Source organism: Balaenoptera ricei, chromosome 6, assembly GCF_028023285.1.
Source record: "Balaenoptera ricei isolate mBalRic1 chromosome 6, mBalRic1.hap2, whole genome shotgun sequence".
NCBI lineage: Eukaryota > Metazoa > Chordata > Mammalia > Artiodactyla > Balaenopteridae > Balaenoptera > Balaenoptera ricei.
Genome location: NC_082644.1, coordinates 122,194,089 through 122,214,982, shown reverse-complemented (window position 1 = coordinate 122,214,982; position 20,894 = coordinate 122,194,089). Strand labels below are relative to the sequence as shown.

At 61.8% G+C, this 20,894-nt stretch overlaps 1 protein-coding gene across 3 annotated transcripts; it reads right to left on the bottom strand.

Moving 5' to 3' along the window:
• Nucleotides 1–34: 34 nt before the first annotated feature.
• On the bottom strand, nt 35–20,500 carry RABL6 (RAB, member RAS oncogene family like 6). Of its 3 annotated transcripts, none has more exons than XM_059926072.1 (15): nt 20,156–20,500; nt 14,309–14,443; nt 12,637–12,684; nt 10,337–10,389; nt 9,288–9,379; nt 9,010–9,150; nt 8,368–8,473; nt 6,452–6,555; nt 4,028–4,320; nt 3,581–3,800; nt 2,549–2,764; nt 2,233–2,467; nt 1,703–1,874; nt 815–873; nt 35–709 (listed from the first exon to the last, which is right to left on the bottom strand). In XM_059926072.1, the coding sequence occupies exons 1-15, from the start codon at nt 20,283–20,285 to the stop codon at nt 518–520; spliced, it is 2,196 nt and encodes a 731-aa protein (XP_059782055.1). In that variant the 5' UTR covers nt 20,286–20,500; the 3' UTR covers nt 35–517. The 3 variants fall into 3 exon arrangements, with proteins under 3 accessions (XP_059782055.1, XP_059782056.1, XP_059782057.1); XM_059926073.1 differs by having other exon boundaries at nt 3,650–3,800; XM_059926074.1 differs by lacking the exon at nt 14,309–14,443.
• Between the last annotated feature and the right edge of the window lie 394 nt (nt 20,501–20,894).

The following is a 20,894-nucleotide window of genomic DNA, read 5'->3' as shown; positions in this document are numbered from 1 at the left end:
AGGAGCCCCGCAGCAGGAGCCGCATACACAGATGCGCAGTAAGACAGGAGAGCTTTATGGTCCGAGTGGTGTGGAAGGACAGCGAAAGGACGTGAGTGTTGAGGGCCTCCCCGCTCGGCCTGCGCACGCCCGAGCTCAGGTGCAGGTGCAAAGCCGGTCGCCGTGCCTGGGAAGAGCTGCCCCCAGAGAGGCGCCAGCGCTGCCTGCCCTCTGCGCACAGGTGCCCCGAGGGTCTGGGGACCGGAGGTCTGCAGCGCCGGCGCAGCCGAAGCGGAGGCCGCTGCATGCAGCGGGCCTGGGTGAGCGCGTGCGGCGGGCCGAGGGCAAGCAGCGGGCCGGGCAGGCGACGGGAACAGCGCCCCACCCCTGCAAACAGCCTCACGGGCTTCCTCGGCCTCAGTCCCATCCCTGAGAAGCGCTGGGGGCCGGCCGCCCACAGAGCCTGCTGCCCCTCCCGCAGGGCAGGCCCAGCGCCTCCAGCGCACGCGGAGTGCCCCGCGGTGTGTGGCGGCCGGGCCTAGAGCTCCTCGTAATCGCCGCCCCCGCGGAGGTGGCCGCCCGGGGCCCCGCCCCCCAGGAAGGCCTCCAGCTCGTGGACCGCGGTCCTCTCCGGGCCCCGCCGCCGCCGCCGCTCCTCCCGGCCCTTGTCCTCCGCCTGGTCCCTGCTCTTCTTACGCCTGCTCTTCTTCTTCGCGGCCTTCTCTTCCTCCTGGAGAGGCGGGTGCAGCGTCAGCCGGGGGCTGGGAGAGCAGGGCCCGCCCTGGGGCCCAGGCTGCCCGGCGGCACCCCGGGAGGGCTCAGGGAGCGTGTGTACCTCTCTGCTCTTCTTCTTCTTCTTTTTCTTCTCCTTCGAGGGAGGCTTGCCCTCCTTATCTGCACGGATAAGATGCAGTGTCAGCTCCCCGTGGACCAGAGGCCAGGCCCTCCCCGGGCCTCCCGGACTGCTGTGAGCCTGGGAGTGGGTGGGTCCAGCAGAGGCCCTGAGCCGGGGTCCCAGTGTGAGCACAGCCCAGAGTGAACACCCAGCACCTCAAGCCTCTGCCCTGCGTCTGGGTGGGGCCCTGGCTACAAAGGCAACAGGAGCCACTCCTGTGGACGGGCCGACACTTCAGCACCAGGACAGGCCCGGGAAGGTCCTTTCCTCTCCACTTTGGGGACGAGGCAGTTCCAGGACCGGCCCAGGTGACGCTGCTGGGCTTGAGCTGCCCAGGGTGGGGGCTGGGGATGGGGCAGGGAGCCGTGGAGCTGGCCAGGGTCGTCATGGAGCACGGGGGCTCAGCAGCCTGGAGACCATGCCAGCTTTTTCCACGGAGGGCCAGCAATGCAGAGCCGGAGGGTCCAGAAGAGCTCGCAGCAGCGCTGCCCACGCCGCCAAATGCCTCCTGCGTGGCCACTCGGTCAGATGCCTCAGCTGCCCATCCTTCCAGCCTGGTCCTGGCCTGAAAGCCTGGGATGTCGTCACAACACAGCCGGACCCCGAGCAGGACAGAGAAAGAAGGGACTGGGCTTCCGGCCCCGCGGGACGGCCTCGCTGCTTGCGCCCCTGTGCTCCTGACCTTGCTCCTGTGCTCTGGGGCCCCCAGGCTCAAAGGCACAGGTGAGGGGGTCAGAAACATGGCCCCTGGCTGGGACACAGTACAAGTCACCAGTGCCGACGCAGCTGGATGGGGAGGGAGGGGCAGGCGTGTCGCCCCGCAGCTACCTTCCTCGCTGCTCTCCTTGCGGCCCGTGTCCTCCAGCCCCAACCCGAAGAGATCCGAGTCGTTCTTCAGTCTGAAGGAGGGGGCGGGGGGTTTGGGGGGCGGGGGCAGCTGGACAGGGCCGGCTTCCTCGTCCGTCACGTCCGAGAGGTCCTCTCGCACCGGGAACTCACCCTGGAGAAGGAGCGGGCAGGTGGGCCGCCGAGCCCCTCCCCAGTTCCCTGTCACGTGACTCCGTAAGGAGGCTCCTGCACCGGCCCCGCACCATGGGCTCACCCAGAGTGACGACGGCCTGAGCGGGGCAGCCGTGACGCCGAGGTCCCCCACCACATCCTCCCCAGAACAGGGGCAGCCTGGGCCTGGCACACACAGCCCCCTGCGGGGCAGCCCTCCCAGCTCACCCAGGCTGCCCTGACTCAACGCCCCGCGAGACCCCCGCCACGTTCTCGTGCCTTCGGTGCCTTTCTGCCATTCCCCACCCACCACTCGCCCTGGACTCGGAGGCAGCGTGGGTGCCAAGGTCAGTCCTCACCGCTCTCCGCTGAGCATCTGAGTCACTCTCAAAGTCAGGGTCGTCCATGACGAAGGACAGCATCTGGGCGGCAATAGGCCCCTCGGGGTCACTCTCTGACGACACCTGCTTGTCCTCCCCCTCCTCCAGCCCCGGAGAGGAGCCCTCGGCGGGGCGCTTGGTGCCGCCTGGCCAGTGGGGCTCCGTGGCCCTGGGAGCTGCATCCTGGTGTGGCCTCGAGGCCTTCGTGGAGGAACTGCAGGACACACAGGAGGGTCACGGAGCCTGAGGCTGCCCTCCCCACCAGGACACCCCTTCCCTCCCACCCCCAACACACCGTTTGGTCCCTGGTTCAGAGCACTTCTGGGGGACCAGGACGGTGGCCTCGTGGCGCCCTGCCGCCTCCTCTTCTTCCTCCTCGCTGGACAGAGTGATGTGCTCCCTGGGGATGGGGCCCGTGGGTGGCAGGGGCCTGTTAGGCGGCTTATCTTCAAGGTCCACGTCGTCCTGGAAACCCGCCACCATTGGGTTCCCTCCTGGGGCCTCCCCATCACTGCAAAGGGCAGGGCAGTCAGAGGTCACGAGGGGGGTACGGAGCGCCCACCCTGATCTCCAGGCACCTCTGTGCCAGGCAAGGGCCCTGACGGCGGGGTTGTCCACCCTTGCGTGGACGCAGCAAAGGGGGACCCACTTCGAGGGTGGCCTTGGGGGCTGTTCTGTGTAGGGGACCCACCACATTGCAGCAGAGCTGTGGCAGAGGTCGACAGGAGAGCAGGCGTGAGGTGGGCTGAGGAGAGGACAGAGACGCCCCCGTGCGGCGGGAAGCCACGGCGGGGCCCGCGGGTGGACATCTGAGGCGGGTGCCCTCCCGGGGGGTGGCGGGGTGAGGGGTGTGGGGCCCAGGGTGATGGGGGGCTCAGTGATGCCGGGGCCCTGCCTTGGCAGGAGCACAGTGCTGCCTTCGGTCTGGTATTTTGCACTTTGGGACACACGGTGACGGTGGAGGTGGAGGTGGAGGTGGGTCTCACTCGGGCTCACACCGGGAAGGGAGAGTGTGCGCCGGGCCTCGAGCCTCCCCCGTGCGGCCCTGACCGGCCACCCCCTGGGGGAGAAGCTGACAGCGGCTCTTTGGCCCCAGTGGCCCCAATGCTCTCAAGTGGCATCAGCCCGAGGAGGTCACTGACAGGAAGATGCCACCGACAGGCGGGTCACCGGCAGTCGGGGAGCCCTGCTCCCTCCCTGCAGGTGTGAGGCTGCCCTTCCCTCAGTTCCTCAGGCCCAGCTCTGCTTTTGTCCCCGGCGCCCAGATGCAGGCGGGGTGCCTGTCCCCTCCGCCCGCCCAGTGCCAGGGCGGCAGCAGAGTCCACACCTGACGGGCCGAGGGCCAAGGCTGAGGGCGGCAGCCGACACCCGCCTGCCTTCCAGGCCCGGCCCTAACCTGTCGCTGTCCTGCGGGGCCGTGGCTCCAACTTCCTTTTCATCCTTCGGGGGGGCTGCATCCTCCAGGAAGCTGCGGTCAAGACTGTCGTCAGGAACAAAGTCCTCCACGTTCTGGACTCTTGCCGGGGCCTCTGAAGCTGGGGCCGGCTCTGTGGACAGCAGGCACCAACTCTTGCCCAGCGCCCAGCCCAACCGGGTCCACCCCAGGCTGGGCCACAAGCGGGATGCCGTGTGGCTAGGCTGTGGGGCTGCCTGCCCCGCAGGAAGAAGGGGGACCCCGTCCTGGTCGGCAAGGGCTCCCGGGGCCAGCGAGACAGGGCCGCGCCCCGCTTGGGATGCCTGTGCCCACCTCCCGAGGGCTGCTCCTGGGGCCTACCTGGGGGTGAAGGAGCCACCTCAGCCGCCGGCGAGATCCCGAACAGCCGCGAGATGACACTGCGCCGCGGGGGTGCGGCGGGGACCAGGGGCTGCGCAGGGGCTGGCGGCGCCTCCGAGGGGGCCTGGAGGGGCGGCTGCGGAGCCGGCTGGGGCGTGCCGGGGCTGGAGCTCGCCGTGGGCACTGCGCTCAGAGGCACCACAGGAGACGGGGAGCCCGAGGACGGACTCTGCCCGTTGGTGGCCAGCGGGGACGCGTGGCCACGGCTGCGTGCCTCCATCATCTCGAGGAAGCTGAGGGCAAACAGGGCGAGGAGTGAGAAAGCCACCTCCCCGCGTCTCTTGCTCTCAGGCTCCTCAGGGGCTGCTGCTGCTGTGCTGGTGGTGACGGGGTGTCCCCGCGCTCAGGCTCAGAGCCCCCACCTGCCTTTCCAGGAGGTTTCCCAGTGCGGGCTGGTGGCAAACACTGACAGCGCCCCCAGGGCGGGGGGTGACAGGTGTGGACACCAACGCTGGCTGGGAGTCTCTTCCCGCGAGGGGAAGGGTGCGTGCGTGTGTGCCTGTGTTTGTGCGTGTGTGCACGTGCATGTGTGCGGACAGGCAGGCTTTGCTGTGCCCCCGACCCTGTTTCTAGGACCCACCTACAGGGATAGGCTGCAAGCCTCCCAGATAGGGAGGAGCCTAGACCCGGGTGGCCTGGGCCCGACCGTCCCACTGGCTGAGGACCCTGGTGTCACCTAGGCCTGTAGCAGGGCCCTCCTCCCGTGGGGTGGGCTTTCAAACAGAAGGTGTGGAATGGAGAGCCGGCCTGTGCTTGTGGGCCGGGGTCCCGGGGGCCTGGGGTGTCTGGGCCGGCCGCCCTCACCTCTAGGTTGGTATTTGGGGGAGGGGGTGGGGGGGTGGGAGGAAGGACGGGCAAGGCACTGGGTCCTGGCGCAGGCCGGGAGCGGGATCCGCCCCAGACCTCGTCCGGTCCCCCGGCTGCTCAGGGGAGGTCACGGGGACACCACTGCCGAGCCCCCCCATGGCACCACCTTCTTCCAATGGCCTGGTCCCGGGGGCTGGCTGGGGACGGGCGCTGTGGGGAGGCTCCAGCTGCCACCTCCCCAGGGACCCTGTGCTTGGTGACGCCGGGCGCCCAAGCTCTCAGTCAGAGGACACCTTGCAGGAGCTGGTCAGCCCCAGGGTGGCGTCCACGGTGAGGCCGGCCTGGCAGCCGGAGCAGGTGCGAACACCTCCCCCCACCCTAGAATGACTCCTGCTTCTCCCCCTCTTGCTGTTCCAGAAGCAGCAGCTGGATCTTCCTCTGGGAGACCCAAAGGCCCTTCCTCGAGTCCATCTGGGGGAGCTGGGAGGCGCGAGGGTCCTGCCCGGGCCGCAGCCAGAGCCCGTGCTCCAGGCCGTGCGCGCAGGCGGGGAAGCAGCCTGCTTCCTACCCCCCAGCCCCGACATTCGGATAATTCAACAAAACAAAGGAAGCACCTGTTTTTAGGGGTGGTTCAGGGTTAGGCCTTCCCCCACGAGCTGTGGAAGGCGGATGGGCCTGCTACCTGCTCTGGGTGCCCCAAGACCCTGCGAGGGCACAGGAGGGCCTGCCTGGGGGCTGCTTCCCACCCGCTCGGCCGTCCTGCTGGAAGTGCCAGGACAATGCCCCTTCCTCCACTATCAAGGACCAGGAGATTTGGTTCCCACCCCACACGCCCTCCCAAGGTCAAGGAGCTCTCTCCACTGGCATCAATCTGGGAAACCTACGTCAAAACAGGGACGGGGCCTTGGCTGGAAAACGTCAGAGTGGCCGGTCTTGCCGGGGCCTGGGGTGGACACGTGGCCGGGTCAGTGGCTCCCCGTTCTGCGTGCCAGGTGGCCGACAGGTGGGCCAGTCTGGACAGAGGCAGGCTGGGGCCAGGCAGCTAGAGCGCCTACAGCCGCACCAGGCCTGCACGCCGTGTTCCCTCCACCCCCGCAAGGCAGGCAGCTGTCTGGGGGCAGCAGCTGCAGAAGCACCTCCGTGAACTGACGGCCACACTGTGTGCCTGTCACACCCGGTTAAAGCAGGCCCAGCCCAAAGTGCTCAGTGGGCAGGGGGCAGCAGGGCCCTGGGGTGTCCAACGTCACATCCTCAGGGTCAGGAGGAGCCCGCTATCTGCTTCCCAAGGAAGAGCCGAGGCCTGACAGCACGGAGAACGCCACCCTCGCCCCCTTCCCACGGGGCCTGGACCACATTCAAAGCTGAAATGACTCGATTTCTTTGAGCAACACAACTCCACGCGGACAGATCTACCCACGTGGGTGGCACTCGTGCTGCAGCCCCGCCAAGCGCACCCCGAGCTCAGAGGGAGGCCTGGCCCACAGGGCACGCGTGTCACCTGCCCACAGAGCCCTGCCTGCAGGGTCTAAGCGCTGAGGGCAGCCGCGGCTGACATACATGTCGTAGTTCTGGTCCTCGGTCTCCTGCTGCACGGACAACTCCTCCAGCGTGGCATCGATGTCCAGCTGGTTCGTCTCCAGCTGCCGCAGCAGCGTCTCTCTCTACAGAGAGGAAGCAGACACCTGAGCTGGGACCATCACTGCGGTGAGCCACCCCTTCCGCCTGGCGCCCCTCCCGGCTGGCCCTTGAGGGACAAGACCGCCTCAAGCGGAGTGCCTGGAGCCGGGAGCCGCATGGCCTCGCCCGGGGGGCGTGACGCCTCGGCTGCTTTGCAGGCTCCAGGGGCAGAGGCCGTGACGTGAGCGAAACGCCCAGAGAGACGGCGCCCTGTGCGCGCGAGGTGCCCCGAGGTGTAAGAAGCCCCGGCACCTGCTGAAGACCATGCGCTTGCTGCCGGCCCCAGGCTCAGCGTCAGCAGCGGCTTCCAGCTTCCATCCTGCCTGATGCCACCCCCCCAACCCAGGCTGGGGGTGTTTTCCTGCGATTTGTGTGCACATTTTACTTGGACAGAAAGTTAAAGGGACCCCTACAGGCGACGTGGATCAACACCCAGGATAGGGCGGCCGGCACGTCTGCGAGGTCTGGACACCCTGACAATGCCCGCAGCCCTGGCCTGCAGAGGCCTTGTCTCTTCAAAAGGCGGCGAGAGGGGCTTCCCTGGTGGCGCAGTGGTTGAGAATCTGCCTGCCAATGCAGGGGACGCGGGTTCGAGCCCTGGTCTGGGAAGATCCCACATGCCACGGAGCAACTAGGCCCGTGAGCCACAATTACTGAGCCTGCGCATCTGGAGCCTGTGCTCCGCAACAAGAGAGGCTGCGATAATGAGAGGCCTGCGCACCGCGATGAAGAGTGGCCCCCACTTGCCACAACTAGAGAAAGCCCTCGCACAGAAACGAAGACCCAACACAGCCAAAAATAAATAAATAAATAAAAAAAAAAAAAAAAAAAAAAAAAGGCGGCGAGAGAAAAGGAAAGACAGCCGCTCGCCTGAGTAAGTTCTACATCCTTTTGGAGAAAGAACAGAAGCCACTGTGGCTGCAAGGGCCACGGGTCAGTGTCCCAGTGACAAGCCGTGTGGGTGGCACGTGTCCCCGCTATGTGATGAGCAGGGCAGTCACCTCTGGGGTCTCGCGCACAAAAGCCCATCACCCATCTGAGGTCAGACAGACCCTGAGCCAGGCACGTCTGAGGAACTGTCACAGCCCAGCGCAGCCGCGGAAGTGACCACTACGTGTGGGGTGGGGTGGGCTGGGTGGGGCCCAGGACAGAGGGCCGGCAGGAGGTGCCGACAAAGCCTGGTTCTGTGGTCTTGACGGGAACACCGTGGAAACATGAGGCTGCAATCGGGGAACTGAACCGGGGCACGGGAACCCTCTGCGCTCTCTGCAAACCTACAACTGTTCCCAAATACGAGGATCAATAACGCCAACAGCAAAGGGCTGCACAGCAGGGGGAGGAGGGCAGGGGCTTCTCGGGCCCATCCCGGCACCTGTCGCCAGAGAGGGGCCAGGTCCACCATGGGGACACAGCGGCACGGCCACAGGGAGGATCCGAGGCGTCCTGATCTGGGTGCCGGGGCCAAGGGCACCTCCACAGCGAGGACGGACACACGAGGGCCCCAGCAGGGGTCAGCGCAGAGGGTTGCAGCTCCCGGGAGGAACGTGTAAGGACACCCACGTTCTCCCGCAGCTGGGTCCGTGGTTCCAGAAAGGCCCAGGTCCCGGACCCCCCAGCAAGGGGAGGGGACAGGGCGGGCCATCCAGCGGCCGCCAGCACCCGCACGCGGCGTCCGAACTGATGGCCTCGCTCCAACCAGACCACCAAGCTGCCCGCCCGCTGGGGCCCCACCCCTGCACCACAGTGGCCCTGGCAGATCCAAGCCCCACCCCCTGCACCCTGCCGGCAGGGCTCACCTGAAGCTGCAGGAATGGGATATTGAAGAACCTGTGCAGGTACTTGAGACCGAAGCTGTTCTTCATGGAGGACTCGGCGTAGCGGAAGTAAGAAGACCCTGGGGGCCTGTTCATGAAAAGCACGGAGACATGAGGGACGGTGGTGGCAGCAGGCAGCGTGGCGTGGCCCCTCCGGGCCGGGCCACCCTTGGCGCCAGCACCCCTTGCAGGGCTGAGTCGCCTCCTGTGGGTGACGGGCTCACAGTCGCCAGGCGGAGGCCTGAAGTTCAGAGGGCTCTGCTTGGCCGGGCGCCCACCAGGGGATGCCTGCACCAGGAAGGTGCTGCCTGCCTGCCCCGGCAGGACCTCGACACGCCATCCCCAGCGCCCGGCCCCAGCCTCGGAGATGGAGGGAGGCCGCCCCCACCTGGCACCTGGGACTGCCAGCTGCCCACCCTCGGTCCGCCCCACCCACACCCCACCCTCCAGGTCCGCGTCCCCGTCCCGGCGGGGCAGGGAAGCCGGGGGAGCTGGCGGACCTGGGGCCCCGGGGCCGTGCCGCTGGGTGGGCGGCCAGGGCTCGATGCGGAGGAGGGCGCGAGCGGGAGCGTCCCGGGCGGCCAGGCCGACCCGCAGCAGCCGCGCCCGCGGGCTGGCACCCACCTGTCCAGGTTGTCGATGAAGTCTCGCACGTCGTCGGGCAGGATGACGCGGTGCTCGCCCATGTCGCGGTAGTTCCCCAGCACGCACACAGGCACGTGCGTCGGCACTTTGGGAAGCTCCCGGAGGATGTAGTTGAAGGTCCTTGGGAGGCGCGTGTGGGGAGAGACCCGCCCCCGGGGAAGAGCGTGGCTGAATGGGCAGCGTGCACACTGCCCACGGCCAGCCCTCAAGAAGCACTGAATGCCCTGCTGGACGCCCTCGCGGGCCAGCGCCCTTACCACTGCTTGGTGATGTCGAACATCATGACCACCCCGTTGCAGTTCTTGTACACGTCCAGGAACTCGGCATCCAGGGCCATCTCGGACTCCGCCTAGGGATGGGGGAATCGGGCCTCAGAGACGCTGCCCCGGGCCAGGTCCCACAGGTGAGCACCCACCATCTCCTGGGAAAGGCTGAAAAGGACTTTTACAACTGAAAAGACAACGGCTATTTTCATTTTGGGAAAAAAAAACGTAGACGCAAGGTTATCTGGAGCGGAGGCCACATCGTGCCTGCCCTCAACTGAGGGTCTCCCGCATTGGCCGTCGGCAGCGTCCTGCCCTTGGGGCTCACGGACGCTCCACTGCTGGGACAACTGAGCTGAAGAGGTGCGTCGCAGAGCTGAGGATGCATGTCCCAGAGAACCTTCCAGAGCACACACACCAGGGAGGCTGCAGTGCTGGGGGCGGTGGCAACATGCCCACAAAGACCACACAGACCTGGGCCAGGCGGTCACTGAATCTTCCTGTCCTAAAAGGGAATCCTAAAGGCTGCCCGCTGTCAGGAGGCCGTCTACGGGCAGGAGGACACGGAGAGAAGGGCCCTTGGAAGCCATCAGAAAGCTTTGCAGACCGGAAGGAGTGCTAGCTGGCCCCTGACTTCTTTGTGTCGAGGTGGCGACCGTGGTGAGAGCTCTCTCGGAGCCACACTCATGCCCACGTGTACCCAGGGCCACACCTGAAGGTATGCCTATGCTTTTAACAGCTGAAGCCTTTGTAACACGGATATAAAATTTGGCCACTTCACCTAAATACCTCTCAGGTCACCCCAACTCCGAGTAGGGTCTGGCGGGCATCCCTGACACAGAGCAGCAGCTCAGGGGACCCCAGCCACCCCAACGCGACCAAGGGCGGCATGGGAGTGGCCACTGAGCCACCTGAGTCCACCAGCACAGATGGAGTCCTCGGGAGGGCCAGGCAGGCAGGGGGCAGAGGGGTCTGAGAAACAGATGCCTGCTCACAACCTCCCACCCGAAGTAGTGGGCCACGTGGGAAGAGACGCAGCTCACCTCCTGGGGGTCATTCTCCATCTTCAAGGCATCGCCTCGCTTCTTGCATTTTCCTTAAGAAAAGACACAAAGTCACGGGGTGGAAACGCTGGGCCCAAGGATGCCCTGAGGGGGTAGCAGCCCCTCCTCGTGTCCCACTGCCCCCCATGCCCCTGCCCCCACCTCCAGTAGGTGCCTTACGGGCTGGGGTTGGAGCCCCCGGGACCCTAGGGCAGGACACGGCCAGGACCCCAGGGAGGCCACGGAGGCTCCCTGAGCCGGTGCTGAGGGTGGACGAGCTGGGCTTGGGGCCAGGAAGCCGTGGAACCACCTGAGCAGCAACAGCTCCCATGCCCAGCCTCCCTTCCCTCCACCTCAGACATTTCTGACAGGGGAGGAAGGACCACTCGTCACCCTAGGGTCCTGGGGCCCTCAGTCTCAGAGCAGCGGGCTGGGCGAAACCAACAAACCGGGGTTCGTTTATTAGAAGGCCGCCCTCTGCCTCTTCCGCAGCCTCTCCCAGAACCTCTCACCACCCTGTGATCCCGTCTCTGGAGGCGCCCCCAGCTCAACAGATGCTGGCCACCTCACACCCTCCCAGTGGACGCCTAGGGCTACAGGGTCGCGGCCTGAGCACCGCGACTGCCGACAGGTGTGGCCGAAGCCCAGGATGTGCCACCACCGCCCGGCTGCAAGCAGAGCGGAAACTGGGCCAGTGCTCCTGGGAGGAGGGCCGGGCAGCCAGTTATGCCGCGCCCGCTCCCACCATGAGGGGCACCACCTCTCAGCCGCTGCCACCCCCCTCCAACTCGATGCCCTTTGCTGCTGTGGACGAGCCTCGGACGTGTCCAACAGGGGACCAGTTAGGGTGGTAGAGAAGGCACTTTTCCTTCCCACTCTGAAGATTCCCACCCGAGGGGGACCAGATGACGGAGCTCTGGGGATGCTGAGCGCTCGGACGGAATGCCGCCCCTGCCCCTGGCTGCCAGCACGTGAGCAAGCCTCCTCTCCACACCGCAAGGAGCTCTGTGGAGAACAGCCACCCAGGGAACTGTGGCCAGCCCATCACTGCCCTTCCATGGGCGGGAAGCAGGGTGCTCGGAGGTTCCCAGAACAGGGCAGCGTCTGCCTCTGTACCATGAGGCTGTTCCCCCCACTGAGGACACGACATGCTGCCGCATGGAAGGGGTCCCGTCGTCAAAGAGCCCATTCTGGACATGGGCATCCCGTCCCGAATGAGTGCAGACGCAGGGAGTCGGAGCCAGGCACGCGGGGGCGGGGGGGCGGGATGTGCCGGGGCACGGAGGGCAGCCTGGCCCGGGCGACGGCCCCCCTCACATCCGGGCTGGCGGCTGGGCCGCAAGGGGCTGCTTCCTAGTGCTACCCGGCCGCGCGCACACAGGACGCCGTGCAAGCACGGCTCGCAGCACAAGGCCCCTCCAGGCCCCGTGGGGTTTAAAGCACCCTGGGGGCAGCAGTATCCTCACCCGGCTCAATGGGTCCTCGGAACCCAAACCCGCCTCCACAGAACGTGGTGTAGGAGAGCGCGCGTGTCCTGCACCAGAAATCACAGGCTCGTAGAAGACAACGTCCCTTTGTCCCTGAAGGACGGGAGGAGCTATAGCAGGCCTGCGGGGTCCGAGGCCGGGCCTGGGGGTCGGAGGTCAAACCTGAGAGGTCAGACCATGGTGCGCACAGGGCACCGGCCCCAGGGAGGAGCACGAGCATCACAGAGGAGGGGCCGATGGCCTGGGTGCAAGGAGGAAATGAATGAGATGGAACGCTGGGGGCGAACGTGCCCACGCCCCCCGCCCCGGCCTGCCTGCTGCACACAGGGCACGGCCATTTGGGGTCTGTGTGCGTGCTGGGGTCCCCGAAAGCTCAAGCCACTTCAGAAGCCAAGGACCCTTGGCTCTGGGCACAGGGGCAGGAACAAGTGGGCTGCCACACCCACGGTGCTGCAGGAAGGGCTCCCTGAACAGCCCCCCAGAGCCTCTGGCTGTGGTCCGTGTCCGCCCTCCATGGCCACGTGCTCAGCTCAAGCGGGTGGAACAGGTGTTTCAAGAGCAAAGACCATGGTGCCCTGACTGGTCAGCACCGGGCGCTCCATCCTGGACCACACACCCGGAGCCCGATGGCACGGTCAGCACAGAGCCAGGCCTCCGATGGCCCCTGTGCCCAGGAGCCAGAGTCAAGGGACCGAGGCGCCAGGAGGCGGCAGAGGAGGGGCCGCCAGCAAGGGAGAGAGGACAGCTGTTCTCCTCCACAGCACAAGCAAAGCTTGAAAGAGAAAAGCACGCTCATAGAAGGATCTGACTTACCTTTGTCAACCACATCCCAGACTTCAACTTTCACGATATCATCAGTGGCTAAAATAGGGGGAAAACAGTAAGATCAGCACCCAGTGTGAACTTCCGGTTTCAATGGACCACCTTCAGGGGCCGTGCGGATGTCACTGTCCCCACTCGGCGCCTCCCCAAGGGCCCCTGCTCCCGCCCAGGCTGGCGGGTGCTGTGCCCAGGACACCCCCTCCCTGGAAGGCAGGGAACAATCTGGACACCTCCTCAGCTGACACGACCGCGTGTCCTGAAGGGTCCCTGGGGCGGGCTCGTGCCCAGCCAGAACCCAGGCCCCCGCAGGCCCCCTGGCTTCTGCGGGAAGGCCCGGTTCCAGTGACTCTGCCCCTGCTCCTTGGCAGAGGTCTCTGGTCTGCTGCGTGCGGGGGGCCAGGGGAGCAGGCTCTGGGATCGGCCAGTCTGGCGTCAGGGCCTGTGCACATGCCCGGGCCGTCAGCGGGTCCACCCGCCACCCCAGGGATTCCGTGGGGAAGGGGGAGAGGCGGGGAACTGCCGGGCGCCTGCCACCAAGCTGCAGGGCACAAGAAGTGCGCTGTCCCCGCCAACTTCACCCCAAACCGGGAAGGGGTGCCCTAGGGGGTGAGGCTTCCCTCTGCAGCTGGCGGGCAGGGCAACACTGAGTCCACACAGCTGTCCTACTTCGCGGCCTGGCCGTCCCTAGGAGGGAGTTGGAACTTCTACAAAGGCCCATGTGTCCTGCTGTTGGCCCGCTGGATTTTTTTTTCAACGAAAAGGAATGTTTTGGGTTTTCTTTTAAATTCTAGATCAGTTCTTTTTTTTTTTAATTTTTATTTATTTATTTTTGGCTGTGTTGGGTCTTCGTTTCTGTGCGAGGGCTTTCTCCAGTTGTGGCAAGCAGGGGCCACTCTTCATCGCGGTGCGCGGGCCTCTCACTGTCGCGGCCTCTCTTGTTGCGGAGCACAGGCTCCAGACGCGCAGGCTCAGTAGTTGTGGCTCATGGGCTTAGTTGCTCCGTGGCATGTGGGATCCTCCCAGACCAGGGCCTGAACTCGTGTCCCCCGCATTGGCAGGCAGATTCTCAACCACTGCGCCACCAGGGAAGCCCCGAAAAGGGATGTTTAAAATGGCTCAAAGGTCTTGTGCTTTCTGGCTCCTGAGCACGCAGAGTGGATTCTCTCCCTCCCAGCAGGGCGCCCCGTGGTCGCTGTCCCCCAGGAGCGGAGCGGAGGTGCCCGCCGTTCTGGCTACGGCCGGGTGGCCACCAGGTGTGTTCTGCCCATCAGGCAATCTCGCCAACAAACCCCCTCCCAGGACCCTGTGGGGACTGGCACTTCACAACTGCCGCTGAGAGCTGGGCTCCAAGGCCCTGGGGGCCTCTGTCTGCTGGGACTCAGCACGTGCTGTGGCCAGGATGGTCCCTGCCCGGAGGCTCTGCCCCTGGGACGTCCGAAGGTCCGGGCCTCTGGCCCCGCTCCCCAAGTGGACCGAGTCTCCTGCGGGACAGGGGACTTCAGGGCAACCCCAAAGCGGCTTTGATGAGCCCCCGAGTTCACGCGTGTGTGGCGTTCCTGTGACGACCCCAGGCTGGGGGAGGGCGACAGGAGGAAAACCCCTACCCAGCAGGCCGGTGCCCACCCAGACCCCCGGGAAGCCCCCCACCCACCGCCGCCCTCACTTTTGTAGCTCCAGTGGATGCTGGTGACCTGGATCTCCTGTGTGGGGATGTACTCCTCCACGAACTTCTTGCCCTGCAGCCGGTGCCACAAGGCTGTCTTGCCCGTGTTCCTGTCCCCTCGGATCACGATCTTCACTGCGGGGGAGAAAGCACAGATCAGGCAAACAGTCCCGGCAAAGGCAAACTTTCACTCCGCCGAGGGAGTGCATGCACGGCTTCTTGTGCACAGACGTGGCCAGTGTGGCTGGCGAGCCCCGAGAGCTGAGTGAGGTGGGCTGGCCGGGGGCCCCCGGAGGGACGAGGCCGTGGGCACACGTTCGCTCACTCGGGGCACCGGCAGCCCTGCTCTCCCCCAGGCCCCCGACGGACTTCCTCCGGGGCAGGTGGGCGACCCCGGGACTCTGCTCTCAGGAACGCAGTGCTCCAGAGCCGGGTGCCTGTGGGGCAGGCTGTGCTCACCTCTGCAGGCCGCACGATTCGCACGTCGGCTCTCACCCTACCTTCCCAGAGCCCTGGCATCTTCGGTGCAGGGTTCTGCAGGACGCAGGGCTCCTCAAGACCACACTCGGGTGACAGCAGGAAGCCTGGACTCTGCTTTGCTTGCTCAACCAGTACTTAGGAGCGTGCACGTGGAGGGCTGGGGGCAGTGCCTCCCCCGCTGGCGCCGAGCGCCGGGCAGGGCTGGCGTGGGCTCCGTGCTTCTCACCCGGTCATCCTCCAGGGCGCCGTCTTCTAAGTTTTCAATGTAGTGGCACAAAGTCATCCATGACATTTTATGTTCTAGACTTCGTGGTTGCTGCTGTGTACTCTTCATCCTTCCGGATATTTGTCTTTTTAATTAATCTTCCCAGAGGCTCATCTACTTGACCAGTCGCGTACACACACCCCGTGTGTTTTGCTGGATGCCTCCACTGATCCTTCTTAAAAACCACTTGCTTCTGCTTTTTTCTTTGTCACTTACTTCCTTCTACTTTCTTGAGGTTTACCCTGTTCTTCTGGGTTTTCACCTTGTATTCTCAGGTCGATGACCACCACAAGTATGTGGGGTGTTCATTATCACTGGATTACAAATACTTCCTTGACCCATAAATTACTTAGAAATAGTTTTAAGTTTCCCCCCAAAAGTTGTACTTTTTTGTTATTCCTATCCAGTTTTACTCACTGTGGCCACAGAATGTGGTCTGCATGGTACATATTCTTGGGTGTCTGTTCGGACTGTCGCTTTCAGGAACGCGCCTTGCTTTGAGCAGGGCTGGGTGCAGACACCTGCTCCTTCCTGAGTCTTCCTCTCACCCGGCCGGCTGTCTGACCTGCAGCCAGTGTGAATCCCCACAGCTCCAGCATGAGGACCCCACGGGTGCAGCTTCCTTGTGGCTGATATTGACCCACTGCTTGGTTCCACAAGCCTGCTTTCAACCTTTCTATGCCATCGTGTGGTGGACGTGTCTCTTACACACCACACAGCCAGAAAGAAATCAAATCGCAGTCTTTCTTTCACTGGTGCGTCTGCCTGTTCACATTCCCTGGTTGCCAACAGAGGCGGGTAACCCCCTCCTCCACGTGTGATCATTTCCAGTCACTGCCAGGGTTCCCTCCCCTCTTTTCTGCCTTCTTTCATGTTGGGCGAGGTTTTTTTTTTTTTTATTCCTCTTTTGCCTGGTATTTATTTGGAAGATTTGAGATCTATTTCTATTCTTAAATTTTTAACACACACCTTTGCTGCAATAAAGTCTGAAGTTAATACATGTCCTTGGCTCCCACTTAAACACAGCTCTGGTCAGCGCCATCGTGAGTTACACGCTGGTTGCTAGCGTTCTGGCTTCTCCTTCTGCGTCCCCCACGGGGGTCACGATGCTTGTTCACCCATTTCCGTGCTGACCCGTGCCTTGCAAACCTCCTCCGTCTCCCGAGCTCCCCCTCCATCTGTCTGGAGTACCTACTCCAGGATTTATTTCAGCAGGAACCTTCGCACAGAAACTGTCCATCTTAGACTGGAGAGGGGTTTAATTGCACTCGCTTACTTGGTGTAGATTTCTAGGCCGACCAGGCTTTCCCCTCAGGAACGCCTCCACCACCATCACTGCCAGCGTGCTGTCAGGCTCTTGGCTGTCCCTCTGCTTGCACTGGTCGCTTCTACAATTTTCCTCTTTGATTTTGCTGTCCTGAAATTCCCATGATGTGTCCAACTCTGGGAGTTTGAAAGCCCTGGCCTTGGGTTTCTTGGAGTTTCATGTACTCCGGGAACTCCAGAAAGTCCTAGCCTGCATTTCTGCAGTAACTGCCTCTTCTCCATCCCTGCTATTCTTTCCTTCTGAGCCTCAGATCACACGTGTGTGGGCATCGCTCAGTTCTGGGCCCGCATCTCCCTGCCAGGTGCCAACTCCACCTTCAGCTATTATGCTGCTTCGCCTACCTGCCGGCTTTTTGTTTTCGTGACCGTGCTCTTTCATTTCTGGAGGGTCTCTTTGGTTCTTTTTTCAAACACGGCTTGTCTGTCCAGAGTCTTGATATAATCTTAGAACTGTTTCCTTCTTTTATATCTTTACCAATTTTAACATATATTGATATTTGTTTTCTATTCTGTTTTGAGAATGAAAAGTCTTAATTTTCTCTCTCTTCAACTGAAATCCTTTTAAAACTTGAAATTTACTCTTCAAAAAAGTTAATTAGAAGAAACCATATAATGTCAGAAATAAATAAAATGATCTGGTTTCATCCATCAAAAAAAGGAATTGGCCTCTACTTTTAAATTAAAAATTCAAATCAATCTCAGAACCTTAGACATTGGCTCAGATAAGCTAAATAAGTGATTCACTGAAAAACCTTTAATTAAGATTCACCCAAGAAGTGATGAGGAGCCCTTTACTTAAGAAGCATGCGGCATGCAAGACGTTTTACTAAACAGAATAACTCTCTATTTCTATTCTACGTCTTTTCTTTTATTCTAAGTAAAGATACAATGCAGAAGACACAGGGATCTACTACAGGACCCAAGAATCTCTTCTACTCCCTGATTCAACAGTAATTCACTCACACTGCCACACATTTCCTGCAAGATAGGGAATCTTTTTTTTGTATTTTCATACAAAAAAAAAAAAAAAGTATGGTCTATCTTGGATGCAAATGATGCAATCAACCACTCTGCAGGAGGCACAACTGAAATCCAACGATGCCCTTTCTCCGTACCAGCAGCAGGATCACTAGACAGATGCCCAGCTGGCCACCTCCTCCTGGGCAGCCCCTCACCCCCACCGCAGCAGTGGCTCCTCTGCTCAGAGCCCTCTAAGGTGTCCTGTTCACAGAGTCCCCAGGATGGTGTGAGGGCCGCACTTCTGCGGCTTGGCCCCCCGTGCTTCTCTCCTGACCTCGCTCCGCTGTGACCCCCTCGGCCCTTCTCCACAAGGCCCGCTCTGACCTTCTACTTAAAGTCCCAACCCCAGCCCCCACCCTGCTCCATTCCTCCACCCTTCAGATAGGTTATATGGTTACCTCCTGATCATGTTTAGTGCCCACAGTCTGCCTTTCTACCCCCACTAGAATGGAAGCTCCACAAGGCAGAGACTGCTGTTTGGGTTTTCACTGATCTACGCTCAGTAAATATTTGCTAAGTAAAGGAACGCTAGGGAAGGAAAACCTATAAATGAAAACGTGGCAGATCACGGGCAGCAAAGGCTCGGGAATTTGCAAATCGGCCCTGCTGGGGCAGGTCAAATAGTTTGCCAAACACAGCTGTTTATTTCCGAAAGAAAAAGCTCTCTTACCCAGAAACCGACCTTTCAAAGGTTTCTTGGTAAGGAAGTGTTTAACTCCATTTTAAGTTCTAGCACTGAAATCCGACTGGCCAGGACTCTGGCTGTCCCAGCGTCTGGAGGCTTTCTCAGTAAGGAACGCAGCCTGGAGCAAGGGCAGTCTGGGCGAAATGCACAAGACCGGTGCTTCCTCACCGGACCCAACACACACAGGCAGCGTCCTTCCACCTTACACGCGAATGACTTCCAAACCATGGACGCCGTCCAATGGCTCATCTGGGTTTTGATTCTAAACGGGATGTGTATGCTGGGACACTGCATGGGTGTCACTTCTCATCGTCATAGCAATTTAAAAGAAAACGACTTATCTGCCCCAGGAGGACAAGGTTCTGTAAGAGACAATCATCAATTCTTACCCATAAAAGTCCTGAGTCTATAACTATCATATTGCTGGTTTGCTCCCCTAAGTAAGATGTTTTGGGAAATAAATATTAGAACTGTTCTATTCTACTGACTAATAAATTTAAAAGTTTCAAAATTGCAGTATTAGCCAACTACAGGGGCAGCACCACCCTGAAATGTCCTGTGGGCACAGCACCCTGTTTCTCTCAACTGCACCACCTTTCATTCATTTTGTTCCAGATCAGAATCTGCCCCCCCTCCCCCCAACTTCCTGAGGCGGGTCTCTTCTTTCTCTGGAAGGACTCCAATGTCCTTTCTACTTTTTACTCCCGCCCACCCAGGACCAGGGGGTGTGCCCACCAGGGAGTGCTTTTCCAAAGGTGAACATTTTTCAGGTCCAGTTTCCAAAGGACTAAGATTAAGTTTTAAAAAGTAATACCATAAATAATAAAATTAAATAAGGAAACCAAAGGTGGGTTGTAAAGACTTGTGTAAATGCGTATTTTGACTTACTATTCTCTTCTTGGAATGTGAGAGAAATACACACAAAATTGGGTAAAATACAGGCAAAACGATCCCTCTTTTAAACCCGAAGTCTTTCCAATCAGTTTCTTAATATGGTACATTGTTACTGAAATATGGGCCATCACAGAGACTGAAAGGCTCCCCTGAAAGTAGCAAAGGGAGGAAATGTCCAGTATCTTGTAGCAATATATGGAAATACTTAAAGAGGGAAACAATTTAAAAGCAAAGAACAACATTAAAAAATCTTTAAATACTCCTAGCAAAAAGCCAGCAAGATGGAAAAACTTTAAAGAGGTCAAGAGGACGGTCAGCCTCTAGGAGCTACACAATTTACGTAATTTATAACTGAGGACTGGAAACGACCTGGGCTGTCAGGGCATCTGGTAAATAACTCCTCTTTCCCGTAGGAGAAAAGAAATCTCTACAATAACAAGTAAGAGCCTGTGCCTTCTGGAGCTTTTCTAAATATATCCCTTACAAATGCTTTTTTTTTTTAAAAAAAAAAAGGGGACAAGAACGTGCGGCGTAGCTGACATTCCGTCTTCAAACGGGGTACGAAGTCTACAAAGAAAAATCCCATAGCTCAAACTACCAGAGCCAGCGGAGTCCTCCGCTCTCTTTTGCGGGTGACCCCACGGTTCATGGATAGAGAGCTCCACCACCCCCTTTAAGAAGCGTCATACACCACAGACTCTCCCCACGTTATGTAAGAATCTCTCTTAGACGAGGTCACCTGGGCCAATGAGGGTACCGCAGACGCACCAGGAACCACCTGGACCAATTTCACTCGAATGTCCCATCATGCCAGCATTCCTCGGGAATGACCCACAGGTCAGAGGGGAGCGCCGCGGGCCGAGGAGCCCACCTTCTGGCCCTGGGGTCCTCTAGGACCTCCTCTCCGGCCCGCATCACCTCCCAACCCCAAGGGAACGCCCCTGGGGCACCCGCAACGTGCCCGGCACAGGTAAGGGCTCAGCTCACCTGCACACAGACGGCGAGGCCCTCGGAGCGCGACGGGCCCCCCAGCGCTTCCCGGGCGAGGCCCGCCCCGGTTACCACAAGTCCTGGACGGCGCGGCCGGGCCTGCGGACCCCGCGGGACGGCGCCCCCTGCACCCGTGCCCCCACTTTCCACGTGCCCCCGCAGGAACCCCACGCCGGGCCACACTCACTGTTGTACTGCACCCCCTTGGCGAAGCGCCTCTGCAGCGCCTGGTTCATGGACTGCAGCCCGGCCGGGATGTTCTTGTCGCGGCCCGGAGCCTGCTCCGACCCCACCAGCTTCTTGAGCGCGGAAAACATCTTCCCGCTCCCACGTCCGAGCCCGGCGCGGCTCCCGAGTTCAGCGGCAGCGGCGGCGGCGGCGCGGCGCGGATCGCACCATGTCCCGGGCCCCGGCGACCGGGCGCCTGCCTCGAGGGCGGCTCAGGGGCTCAGCCGCGGAGGCTCGGCTTCGGCCCCCGCGGCCCCCGACGCGGCCGCTCCGCGCTCGTCAGCGCCGCCATCTTGGCGCCGGCTCTGCGGGGCGCGCGGCTACGGGGCTCCGCGAGGGCCACGGGAGTGCGGCGCGCGGAGAGGTGCGCGTGCGCAGAGCGCTGCGGTCTCGGGGCGTGCGGCTACGGGGCGCCGCGAGGGCCACGGGCGGGTGGCGCGCGGAGGTGCGCTCTTGCGCGGGGCGGTGCAGGTGCGGGGCTGCGGACTCCGCAGTCCCGCCTTACGAACTGCCTCCACGGTTTCAGCTCAGCCCAGACCCCCGTCCGCATCCCCGCCCGTACCCACTACTCACTCTTACCCCTGAACCCTCGGGCCCAGATCCACACCGAACACCCCACTTCCCCGCAGACTTCCCAACGCTGTCCCCCACATCTGCGTCCCCTCAGGTGCCCCGCAGTCCTGGAAAAAAGTTTATTT